Source organism: Canis aureus, chromosome 2, assembly GCF_053574225.1.
Source record: "Canis aureus isolate CA01 chromosome 2, VMU_Caureus_v.1.0, whole genome shotgun sequence".
NCBI lineage: Eukaryota > Metazoa > Chordata > Mammalia > Carnivora > Canidae > Canis > Canis aureus.
This window is the reverse complement of record NC_135612.1, coordinates 28,996,442-29,010,145: the sequence shown is the minus strand read 5'-3', so window position 1 is coordinate 29,010,145 and position 13,704 is coordinate 28,996,442. Positions and strand designations below refer to the sequence as shown.

Sequence of the window (13,704 nt, the reverse complement as noted above, 5' to 3'; positions counted from 1 at the left end):
GATACAAAGAGTTTCAAGTAGTAGAGGAATAGTTACATAAGAAAATTAAGAAGGGTAATAACCAAGAGGTTACTGGGTTTAGGGAAATATAATGGTTGACTTTTCAGAAAGCAGTATCTGTAGGAAGTGGTTAAGAGTGGAAACCTATTTATTTATTTACTTTTAAGATTTTATTCATTTATTCATGAGAGAGAGAGAGAGAGAGAGAGAGGGGGGCAGAGACACAGGCAGAGGGAAAAGCAGGCTCCATGCAGGAAGCCCGATGTGGGACTTGATCCCGAGACTCCAGTATCATGCACTGGGCCAAAGGCAGGTGCCAAACCGCTGAGCCACCTGGGGATCCCCGAGTGGAAACCAATTTAAAGGGCTCTAAGAAATAACTGGATTAAGAGACTGTGGATGAAGACTACCTAGATTACTTTTCTGAATTCTCACTTTCATACACTCTCTATTTCTATCTCTCTCCCCTTTCCTGCTCCTCATCCCCCAACTGCTGGGAAAGAGTTGAGTGCCTCGGTTGGTAGAGTAGGAATTAATTAGTGGAGAAAGGGACTGACAAGCGCAAATTATCAAAAAGGTCAAAGGAAGGAAGTTTTTTCTTGGCTGAGAGGACAGAAAATTGCTTACTTAGAGCTACACTTTAAGAAAAAGGAGGATAAGAGATTGCATATTAGAGAATGGAGAGAGGCAGGAGACATCCACAGTGAATAGCAGCTCAATCTTCTACAGAGAGGGGTCATACCTGGACATGAATTTATAATTTGAATGGCATAAAAAGAGTCAGAAAAATACAGGAGACAGTAAGTGCTCAAAAAAAATTTCAGTTCCTCTCTGCACTGGCGTTCTGAAATTCTACAATTATTGGTCTCCCAGGGAATTAATATTCAAGTTAAAAAAATGTTAACACTGCTGTTTTATATTTATATAGTGCTTTACATTGATCTTTCATATTTGATTTTTTATAATAGCACTTAAAAGTAGTAGATATTAGCAGTTTTAGTTTATAGATGAGGAAACTGAAGCATAAAGATATTATCTTCCAAAAAGTAGAACACTATACCCATCTCATAAGACCCCATAAAATAAACTGTTTTCAAAGCTATATATTCAAAGTACCTCCAAGGCTTCATTTTCATGCTCAATATCCCCAAAACACACTATCCAAGTGTAAGAAAAAGAAGAGAAACAGTAAAAGTATAGATTTCGTTTGGCTGCAGATTTAAGGCATATGAATTTTCAGCACTAACATACTGACATGCTAAATTAAGGTAAAGCACCCACCATCTGCCTTCATTACTCATAATCTAGAGCAGAAGCCACAACACTTGGTTTAAGGAGGACTTCTACAATTACAAAGCTGCCCATTATTAGAAAACTGGTAGACTTGTAATTGCAGACTATATTCCAAATCACTCAGAAAGGAATAGTAAAAAATAGTTATGGTGGCTCCTAGGTGGAGAATATTCCAAGTGATAAATTAAAACAAATAATCCTGTCTATTATAGATAGGAAAAGGCAATATGGAGAAAATAAGCCATATACACAAAACACATGGACATAAAACTATCAAGAATGTGAGTAAAATCTGAAGTTTTCAAGTCTTATTAGATTATTCCAATACTTTAAAATTTCATACTGATGTTCTACAGGAAAATATTTTCAATTATTAAGAGGCATTGCTCACTGAAATTGTTTGACAAAGAAGAAACAAACTGAAAGCTACCTCTGTAGCTTTCTAATGGGGTTCTAAAACTTTGCTTCTAATACTATGTAGGCACTAAAGTCTACATTTTTCAACTTTTACAAAACTCCCTAAGAATAGGCACTTAATACGCACTTTAATTCTACTCACTTGACATTCATTGATTTCTTGTTTGCTCATTTTTTAAAACACTGATTTCTAATTCTGGGTTGTATTTACTGTCAATTTCTAAAGCTTCTGTCTTTTAAATAACACCTTAAACTTTTAAAATAAATAAATAGGAAATGAATAATTTGATATAAATAACTTAAGTAGGAAATGATACAACGTCAAACCCACTATATGATACATTTTTTATGAGATCAGAATAATAAACATAAAAATCACTAACATATTATGTGATTTTTGGAAAAGAGAAATCTTAGATTATAGATAATAGACACAAGTTTTAAATATAAATTCAAGTTTAAAAAGGGTTTCGTTATATGCAAGAATATTTGCAATAAGGTAAGACAAAAACTAGCTAATTTTCAAACATGCTTATTCTTTTCAAAAATATGTTTATTCTTAAATAATAAATCTCTGGATGGGAGAAGGCAATTATCTACTTCAAGGAACTTATTTTTATCCTTGGCTACTCAGATGACTTATTAAAGGAATTCAAGTTAATAGAAAAAATAAATGAGAAAAATATTAAGTTAAAAAACTGAATTCAGTGAAAGGCAAAGTTTGACCACATTTTCAAAATATGGGATAATACAGTTTAATTACAGAAACTACTGCATTTGAAGCCCAGGACCAACATGATGCCTTGATAGGAAAGGAATAAAAATGAAGTATCAGAAAGATATGCAATAGGTATGAATATTATATTTTATATTAATAACAACATTTTTTCAATTTATACTTCTATTTTTTGCTGTTAGGCAGACAGGTTTCAGTGTTACAAAAAGAACATCAGAAAGCACTATCATTCTATTTCATAAGAGATTCTTACATTTGTTTTTAAATATAGGGCTAATGAATTTTATTAACCATTGAAAGTGTTCTATTACCCCAAATACCTGTTTTTAAAAAGCATTATTTGTCTCAATTTCTTATAATGTATATACATTTATATTACCTTGCTCAATATTATTTCTGTGACTTCCTTTTATTTCCCTTTTCTCAAAAGCCTCCATTGTCACGTGCTAGCTCATAATAAAAAGGGCCCTAACTCCTAACTCTGAGCTCTGTAACTTCAGAGGCAAAGAATGAGATTAAAAAAAGTTTCTTGGGCATTGCTGAGCAACCAGCTCCTGGTTTCAGGTAAGGCTGTGATCTCAGGGTGGTGAAATCTAGCCCTGTCAGGTTATGTACTTAGCGTAGAGTTGGTTTGGAATTCTCTTCTCCCTCTGTCCCCCCGTACCACGTTCTTACTTTCTCTCTAAAATAAATAAATAAATCTTAAAAAAAAAAAAAGGTTTCCAATTTCTCTGTAGGGCTGAGTTAACAAAAAGGAAGCAATTATCTAATATAAAAAAACGAATGAATGAAGATGGTATTTTATTTTGTCAGTGACAATGTTAAATTTCTTTTCTCAATGTCTGGATTTTCAACAGAACTTTTTCAAAAGTATTTATTCTTAATTGGAAAAAGGCTATGAGAACACTTACTTTCAATTATAGTAATGTGCAATAATCTCTTACCATAGTAACTTTTTTGGATTCAGATTCACTTTCAGATTCTGATTCTGATTCAGAATCTGATGAACTTTCTTCTACTGAACTAGAATCAGTGCTGGAAGAATCCGAAGTTTTAGATTTTTCATTTTCTTTCTCTTCATCTTCAGAATCACTGTGGATAATAAATTTTAAAATATCAACGTTAAATCCTTTATATGGCAAATCGGAGCTATATGTCCATTTTGCCTATAAATCAGAACCTTTACTAGAGAAATATGTTTCCCTGAAAGTCCATTTTTTAATATGTAAAAGACAATAAAAATGGTTTTAAAATTCCACAGCATATTAATAAAATAATAGAGGTATATATATCAGAACCCAATCAAAATCAATTATATTACCACCTCACAGATACTTCAAATGCAAAAAATCATAAAACAACACTAAATGATATCAGTAGGAAACAATTAACAATTAAATGTTTGATTTACCAGGAATATATATTAGGTGCTAATAGAAACAACTTCAAAGATACTTAAGACTGATTTTAAAATGTTGTTTCAAAATGCTAAATGTTCATTCATAAATTTAAATATACATATACTTTTGCTAAAATAGATTTGCACTTTATGGATTGTTTTGTCCAAGAAAATTATTTACATGTATTCTGAAATGTGACTCATAAACTATGTTTATGAGGAAATGCTAACCAGATCAAAAGAGATTTTTTTTTAAGAGATTATTTGACAGAGCATACAAAAGCAGAAGAGTGGCAGGCAGAGGAAGAGGGAGAAGCAGACTCCCCACTGAACAGGGAGCCCAATGTGGGGCTCGATCCCAGGATCCTGGGATTACCACCTGAACCTAGGGCAGATATTTAACTGAATGAGTCACCCAGGTGCCCCAACACAGATTTCTTCTAATGCAAAGTCTTACTAAAAATACAAGATAATCAAATATAAACTTTTAAAATAAAATACCAAATGATCAAACCTAAATGCTGATGCTACTCACTCATTCATTTAATAAGTATTAACGGACCACCCACCAGGTGTTGCCAGTAAGTCAGTGCTAAGGATAAGGTATAGACAATCTCTGTGTTTCCCTTACAGTCTACATTCCATTAGAAAATACAGAGAAGATGGCAATGACAATAAAGTATGGTAAGTAATAAGTGATAAAGTATAATGTGTCATGAGAGAGCATCTAAACAAACTTAACCAAATTAGGGAATGCTTCCTAGAGGAAGACACATAAGCTGAGAAATAGGAGTAAGGCAGGGAATAGGGATAGTCTCAAGTAGGGAGGTAGTTCTCCAAGGAGAGGGAATATGTGAGGTAGCCAAATGGTCTTTTTTCAAAGAGAGATGCCTTATGGTCTTCTACATTTTCTCAAAACTGAAGGCCTAGCTCTCTTTCCATGTGTGTGTTATTTTTTTTTTTTTTTTAATACTGTGTCAGGCAGTTTTAGAAACTTCGTATCAATTAGCTAATTTAGATGTTCCAACATATTCTTACTGGGTGTATTATTATTCTATAATATTCAGGAAAGTTAAAAAAACTTGCTCAAGGACACATCACGTGGAGTGGCAGAACTGGAATTTGAACTCAGTTATGCTTCTTATTCTAAAGACCACATTTTCCCCACTACACCATACTAGATCCTTTCAAATGAAAAATACTTTGGAGTGTAAAACTCAAATTTAATCATAATAGTTATGACTACTAAAGGGTGGTTTTAAAGACACTTAAAGCTTGTAGCTTTCAGCAATTATCATTCAGGGGCACCTGGCTGGCTCAGTCAAAACAGCTCGAGACAACTCTTATCCTCAGGGTTTTAAGTTCAAACTCCATGTTGGGTGTAGAGATTACTTAAAAATAAAGCTTTTAGTAAGACTTATCATATAGGTACACCAGCAAAGTTTGAAAAAAAAATTCTAAGAGACAGGCAGAAAAGCACAGGGGGAGAGAGTAGTGAGACAAGGAAAGAAATCAATATTTCCTAGAATTGATTTTTGTGGAGGAAATACGATTGCTGTTTATTAAAAATAAAGTCATGGTAACATCTCAGAGCACATGTAATTATATTCAATGACTAAAAAATATGTTTTTTTTTCCAGTAGCAAAGAATGGCAATTTACTATTCCCAACTCAATGGTTAAAACATGTACTTAAAAAAATAAGGTTTTCAATGTATATGAGATTCCCTTTGGTGTAATAAATAATTCTTTTAAATTAAAACATAGGCAAAGAGAAAACTCCATTCCTGAAGGAAAAAAACACACAATGAATCTAACAGAATACACGATTAAAAATTTCTAGCATATTGACTTTTGCTACCTGTAAAGATACTGAGTACACTGAACAAAATTTTCCCTTCCCGGAAATAACATACTTTTTATGAACTATAATCACAGATATTCTGATATTAAACCCGAAGTACAAAATTTCCCTCAAAGGATATTGCAAACCAAGTAAATCCTTCGCTGCAACAAGTGAATGATTCTGCATACATTTAACTTACAGCTTTTAAGATAAGATTTTAAAGGTAAAAGTGTTATTTTGTTATGCAGCACTCAATTTTGATGGGTAATTACTGTTTACCTTACTGCTTAGAGTTTCAGATGTTAATCTAATGAAAAGAATTTACTGGTAACTAGCTTTTTAACTTTGCAATGATGAAAAGCCTGTATTAATTTAACCTACAGATTTCATTTGTTCTGAACAGGAAAAACAATATAAATCACTTTTAAAATCATTAAATCCTGACTTAAATTAATAAAGTCATAATTAGGGCATTATGCTGTGTTTGTTATGGAAGTGGCAGGGCGAGTTGCTTTAATTACTGTCTGTAATAAAAGGAGCAGAGAGCGTACTGCGCCCCAATCAGTGCTGTCAGCCACGACTGAGCTGGGCTGCAAGCTCATCAAGTGAGCGGGCAGCAGGCTCCGAGGGAAAGGGCCATCATGTCTGCAGAGGCCACTCGCTGACAGCAAGGGGGAAAACAGACTCATACAATCCAAGGTATTAGCCCCAATTACTCAAAATTTTAATGACACTTTAATACACGATAATGCTGATAATGGGAGATCTTAAAAAGCGCTAACACTTAAATATCTTATGACCGTCTTCCTTCACAGCCCTTGACTCCAATATTTGGATCATAATCTTTTTACTATAACACTATTTAGAAAAATCAATTGTCTTAGTTACATAATGGCAAAGTGTTGAAGGATTTAATTTTAGCCCTCAGCAAAATTGCTACAAAAGGTAATTAAGTGTTTCATACCTACTTCTTGATCACTTAACTCAGCCTTCCAAGGTTATACCAATTTTCAAAATGTAACCCAAAGATTTGTTCAAGTTCAAAATGAAAACTAACTATAGTAAGTTATAGAATAATGGGAACTAGTATTCTAATTAATTTTACAAAACTCAGTATCTGTTTGGGTAAAAATACATGTATTTTCTCACTTACTTTACAAATTAAAGGGAAATGTTATCCTGGGGGAAAATGCCACAGAATATTTTTTGAAGAAAATTATGACAAAATATTACCTTTTCCCTTTACTTTTGGAGTTCCTCTTGGCTGTTCTTTTGTCTCCTACTTCTGACACACTTTCACTGTCACTCCTATGCTCACTGGAGGAGTCCTCACTGCTGTCCTCACTGCTGTCTCCCTCTTCGTCTTGTTCTCCACTTGCACTTCCAGATTCACTCTCTGAAAAAATATAACCAGATGCTTCTTGATTTAGAGCCATTTAATTATACATAAGGACCCAAGTAACTGTCAATATTCATTAGAAATGAAACCAGATGTTGAATTTTAGATTACTGGACCCCACATGTTCAACTCAATTTCCACACTCTTGTCATTCGGTCCTCCCACACCCACATTCCTGCCACAGTGTGTGTAAGGAGCTCCAAAAGACAGACAAGGCACTCTGAGAGTGAGTGGGGAAAAGCAAAGAAAAGGTGAACTAAGTAAACTAAATTTGAGAGAATCTCATTTTTCAAATCCTTAAGTATTTAGTTATGGCAAAAACTTTTTTTTAAGGAATGTATAAGGATAGAGAAATAATTTTTAATTCTACTGATGGTGAGAAATTTTATTGAGAGAAGGTGGCAAGAGATGAATCCTTTTAGGTATAAATTTTGAGAGGGGAATGAGCCATTTGACTCATTTGTAAAAAATTCAACTCAAAGACAATAAATAAAATTACTAATTACAAAGTTATTACTTATTTCAGGTAGTATAGGAATTTTCCTTAGGTCAAAGAGATCATAAAATTATACTGTGGAGCTATACATTTCCATGTTTTATATACAATTTATAGCATACTAGGACTCTTCCCAGAAGTGATACATGTAGTTTATCTGTGTGTATTTTAAACATGAAGCATAATTTTTTACTATTTGAAATGATTATAGTATAAAGCTGTAGCCTAGATAAGAGGAGACAAACTGTTCCCCCATCTATTATCTACCTGATGAAGGGCCCTTAGCCAGAACATATTACAATAGGTAAATAGTATCTACTTTATGAGGATTGATTTATGCATCACACAGTGAAAAGTTAGGATTACCCATATTCCTTTGGAATAGCTTATAGTAGTTAAAAGCATGGGTTTTCAAGTAGGAATCTCTGGGTTCAAATCCTAGCTTTGCCACTTACAAGTTCTAAGACTGAGCAAGTTATTCAACCTCTCTGGGTCTTAGTTTCCTTTCCAGCAATGATGACAATAATACTAGCTACAGAGCTGTTGTGAAGATTTAAGGATTTGAAACATGTAAAGGTGATTAGGACACAACAGTGCCTGCCACATGGAAAGGCATTCATTATCATCAGCTTCTACAAGAGCAAAATTTACCTTACCCAAATTTTATAAAACTGAACAGGATATTTTAAATTTGTTGTGATATGAAAGCTGTGCACATGTATGTATTAACTCAGATAACTGACCTACCCCATAAGTAATGAAAAGAATGATAGCTTCTAAGCTACTTTCTTATGTTAATTACATGGGAGTTTCAAAGGAGTCTGGGTTCAGTTTGCTTCAGGAACCAACTTCAATTTTCAGGTTAGTAACATCTTCCCCACCTTCTTGAAAAGTGAACAAGTTTTCATTCAGCATTAATTTTATGTCAAAGTTAGTAAAATCCTTGAGGAAATTTGTTTATCCTCTAGAAGACGTGCTCACGGGGAAAATCATCTCATAATCTCTAATGAGAAAAGATACCGTATCCTCCAGTAGCTAGAGTGGAACAACTGCCACATACTCAGATCAATCCATGAAGTCTAAATAGGGTATTTCAAGTATGTATTTTAAAAAGTTAGCCTATGAACAGATAGGAGCTTATGAATAAATATCCATATGGTACACTTTTAATTATACAAACAGATCTTTCCTAATGATCTTATTTCTAAAATTCCCTATTTTTTAGCATTAACACTCTACATTGAAGTATATTCTCCATTTTTGACCTATCATTTCAGAATGTGATACATCACAGATTAATTTATCAGATACAGGAAACAAAGATTTTGATAGGGGAAACTGAGGAAAAAGTGAATGAATTACCTTAGAGTAAGTAATGGATGACCAAGCAATAGTGAAGAGCTCTGGTTTCTTTAAGGAAAAAGTTATAGAAGAAAAAGGTGTCTTTGATCTTGGGTCAGATATGTCTCTTAGGTTAATTGTTAAAAAGAGCGCTAGAAAGTAACTCCAATGTATCTTTCATTACACAAACTGCTCAAAGAATTTTAGTACTGAAGGGCCTTAAAAGCATCTAACTTTGCCTCTGCATTAAACAGAAAAAGACAAAGGCAAGTGCCTTATTTGGTTGGCATAACTAAAATGCAGCACTTCTAAATCCTTCCTGTTTAGCATTCTTTCATTGTATATGGTGTCCTAATCATTTTACCTCTGATTCTTTATAATACACAACACATTTATTAATTTTAGCTTTACTTTCTACAGGTTCATTTAGAAATAAAAGAGTATAAAATGATAAAGAACAGAGTACTCAATGTTTAAAATAAACTGTACATTTTTATAGAAGAGTTACTTTTAAAGGTCCCACTAAAGGCTTATCAAATATAAAATCATGTTTTTCAATATGCTATAAATATAACAGGCAATGTGGGTTAGAATTTTAAAAAGCATGAGTTTCTGTTTCAACTCTATCATTTCTTAGCTAGATGATCAAGAGGCAAAGTCAAATGAGAAAGGATCAGAAATTACTTAGAAAACTATATAAAATGACATGTGATAGGCATTATAGTAATAGTATAAACTTTATTTGAACCCATTTGTTGAATATTATGTACTAGGCCTTATTGTTTTTTTTGGAGGCACAGCACATAAGCTATAGTGAACAACGTGTTTTCAATAAATTGTAAACCCCACCACTGTCACTGCTGCTATCAGAAGAGTCCTCTTCCTCCTCAGAATCAGAATAAAATTTCTTAGCAGGATTCTCTTTCTTTGCTTTTCCTGCTGGAGTCCATTCTTTTGCCTGCTTAAAAAAAAAAAAAAAAAAAAAAAAAGGAAAATTGTAAATACAAATGAATTCTCATTAGGGGATTCAGGCTTCTGGCAAACAATCATTCAGAATACATTGTGAACCCAAAAGAAAGCTGCAGGTCTCAAAAGAGAAAGCAACCATTAGAAGATCTAGCATTAAGGCTGATTCCCCTTTACTCCTAAATAGAGGAACTCGAATCTCAGAGCACATTCTGTTAAATCCAACAACCTTATTTTACATATAGTTTTTTTTTTTTAATTTTTATTTATTTATGATAGTCACACAGAGAGAGAGAGAGGCAGAGACATAGGCAGAGGAAGAAGCAGGCTCCATGCATCGGGAGCCCGACGTGGGATTCGATCCCGGGTCTCCAGGATCGCACCTGGGCCAAAGGCAGGCGCCAAACTGCTGCGCCACCCAGGGATCCCTACATATAGTTTTAAATACTTTTGTATTTGGTGGTCTGCAGGAGATCTGAACTAAAGTAATATGCTCTAGAAGAGGTAAAGGCAGTTAAAGGCAGACACCATAGCAGTAACAAGAAATGCAAGATCATAGCTAAATACTGAGGTTAAGCTATAAACACACACCTGAAAACAGTATAGGCAATCAAACCTTACCGCCTCAACGGCCTAAACCCTGGGGTAATCTTTGACTTCTCTCTCTCTCTCTCATATCCTAAACATCTAATCCACAAAAAAGCCTTTTGACAAGTTGGTCCTTTACCACGGGTCAGAGCCATCTCTCAGATCACTGCAACTGCTTGTTTTGCTTCTATTCATACCCCCATTCCCCAACTCCAAGTTTGCTCAACACAGGAGATAAAATGACTAAATTAAAACCGAAGTCTGTGATGAAGCCTCTCTGGAGTCTGAAAGCTTGCCACAGCTTCCCATTTCACTCAAAAAAGCCAGTAGTTACAATAATCTGCTCGTCCTACAGGACCACGCCTGTGTATCCTTTCTCACCTCCTGCCACTGCTCTCCCTCTGGCCCACTCTGTACCAGTACCTCCTAATTCTTCCTTCACACACCTCAGTCATGCTTCCCAGCCTTCCCCAGCTGACTGCCCTTCCCATGCTCTCCCTCAAATAACGGCATGGCTCACTCCACTTCCTTCAAGTCTTTGCACAAAAGTCACCTTGGAGAGGACTACCCTATTTAAAAATTCCAACCTCCCATTGCAGGCACTTCTTTTAAAAAAAAAAAAAAAAAGATTTATTTATTCATGAGAGACACAGACTGAGGGAGAGAAAGAGACAGAGGCAGAGTGAGAAGCAGGCTCCCAATAGGGAGCCTGATGTGGGACTCAGTCCTGGATCCCAGGATCACGACATCACGACCTGAGCCAAGGCAGGTGCCCAACCACTGAGCAATGGGGACCCAGGCGTCCCCATTGCAGGCACTTCTGATCTTTGCTTTTTTTTTTTTTTTTTTGTCACAGCACTTATTACTTTCCAACACACTATACAATTTACAAATTTATTGTCTATCCCTGCCAGAACCTCAGCTTCTGGAGAGCAGGGTATTTGAATACTTTGTACACTGATTTATCTCAAAAGTGTCTGGCACAATAATGATGAGTTGTGTGAATAGCTCCTTAAAGACTTTAATACAGTGCATTAAAATAAATTGTTTTCATAATTGTGACCTTGATTTATCAAAAAAAATTATGTTTCATACACAGGGAAATCTGTATTTTTAAGAGGTCAAAAATGGTTAAGACTCATTTATTTATCAAATTTTCAATGGAGTTTCTACTATGTGTCAGTCTGCTAGAGTACATGACAGAGGTTTAAGAATGATCTTCAACAGTGGATGCATATTAAAATCACTAAGAATATCTTTAAAATATTAATACAAACAAAAAATATACTAACACTTAAAAAGCTAATACCTGGGATTTACCTCCATAGATTCTTTTTTTTTTTTTTTTTTTTTTTTTTTACCTCCATAGATTCTGATTTAAATCGTTTGCTGCAAGTCTCACACAAGTTTGAAGATCTCCAAGTGATTATAAAATGCAGTTAGGGTTGTAAAGACCTGATCTAGAGGGCTTTAGGGCTTAAGGTATGTTGCTTAAAAAGATAAGCTTCAATAACCTGGAAAATTACTATATAGACAATAATAGAAAATAAGTAAAAATTCCTTGAATATATTTGAATAAGATACATAAGGTCAGCAGTACTGCTTTCTTTTTATATATGTTAAAATGCTCTGTCCTCCAAGTATGAATAAAGATACTGTTGTATAAACAAAGTTCTCCTATATTTTGTAAACACTGAAGGTCATATTTTTTCTTAAATCCTTAAGACAAGCATATTTTTCTGAAGCCTGATTAAAGTGTGCCAGACCAATGTGTGGAAAAAAATTACTTAACTAGATGGCTTTCAGGGTAAGACCAAATCAACAAATAAGGGAAATTAGGCTTCTATGCTCAAAGGGGTAAATTATCTTGACATGGCCATGAGCTCTTTCTTCATAGAGTTTTAGGTTTTAAGCAATAAAAACATTTTAACTTTTTTATGGTCCTTTATGACGATGGTAAGTCTATTATTCTGAGCAAAAGAAGTAATGAGAAAGAGAAGAGGAAGACAACAGTGAAGGACTAATCTGAAAAGTGCTGAGAGGAATAAAATATTAAAAGTAGATGTGTTTATAAAGCAAAATACATTTGATATACAAAATATGGTCTTTCTCTAAGAGGCGGGATGGTCTAGAACCAAGCAAAAAAATTCTAAAGGATCTTTAAAACTTATTGGTATCATAATATAAACAAATGTTATATCCATTATCCTGGAAATGGTAGTGTGCAATCCTAAATGACTTCTACTGCCAATCTTAACTAGGTTCCCTATCAGATTATTTAAACCTAAGTTATATTTCCTAATGGTGAGATGCGACCCTGTAAGATCACTTTATGGTAAAACTAGGATAGCACAGTGTATTATGTGCATGAAATACATTGATGTGATTTTGCAGGAGGGTGATAGAGTGAGAGGCAAGAAAGACTATAAGGAACACTACTTTCAGCACTGTTGCAGCTGCATTTGATAATAAAACTATGTATATTATTTTTATACCTACTTAACATCTCTTATAGTGTAATTTTAATCCAAAATGTCTAAAGACCAGTAGATTAAAACTGCTTTTTGCATAGTTATCAATGGATGGGGACAGTTTTCTTCAACCAGGTTCCATCAGTTTTAATCATTCTCCATAGTAAGTTGCCAATTATTAGAATGCAGTCAGCAAAATGAAAAAGAAATCAACTTGTTTCTGTTGAACTGGATAGGTGAAATGAGCGTAAGAAAATAGGTTAAGTATTGTCCCTGTGAGGTAGTTATGCTTAGAAGAGCACAAGACAATGGAAAAAGCCAGCCAACCAACCAATCCATCAGCCAATACAAGGATACTGCTGAAACCAAATTAAATTGCAGAGCATTGCTATCAATATCTGGGAAAATAGGGATCCCTGGGTGGCTCAGCGGTTTGGCACCTGCCTTTGGACCAGGGTGTGATCCTGGAGTCCTGGGATCAAGTCCTACGTCAGGCTCCCTGAATGGAGCCTGCTTCTCCCTCTGCTTCTCTCTCTCTGTGTCTCTCATGATTAAATAAAATTTTTTAAAAAAGAAAAAAGAAAAAATATCTGGGAAGATAAACTGTTTTATTTTTAAATTTTTTTGGTGGATGGGGCCACAAGGAGGAAGGACAGCATCTAAGTGGAGGGAGGATAAAAGGATGTTTCTCTGTGTGCCAAAACATTATGTACCCAACAATGGAAAAGGACAGGACCACAAAACAATGAGCAG

At 34.5% G+C, this 13,704-nt stretch overlaps 1 protein-coding gene across 7 annotated transcripts in view; it reads right to left on the bottom strand.

Annotated features, from left to right (window-relative positions):
• Positions 1-13,704, bottom strand: part of AP3B1 (adaptor related protein complex 3 subunit beta 1) — a 265,282-nt gene that overhangs the window by 91,733 nt on the left and 159,845 nt on the right. For 6 of the 7 annotated variants that reach the window (XR_013362344.1, XM_077867315.1, XM_077867294.1 and 3 more), the window contains 3 exons: positions 9,776-9,887; positions 6,924-7,086; positions 3,391-3,538 (listed from right to left, as the gene is read on the bottom strand). Coding sequence is in view for 6 of the 7 variants with exons in the window: in XM_077867315.1 (XP_077723441.1) it covers positions 3,391-3,538; positions 6,924-7,086; positions 9,776-9,887 (423 nt within the window). In the remaining variant the exon portion in view is untranslated. The remainder of the gene's footprint in view (positions 1-3,390; positions 3,539-6,923; positions 7,087-9,775; positions 9,888-13,704) is intronic. The other variant, XM_077867277.1, reaches the window with a different exon arrangement.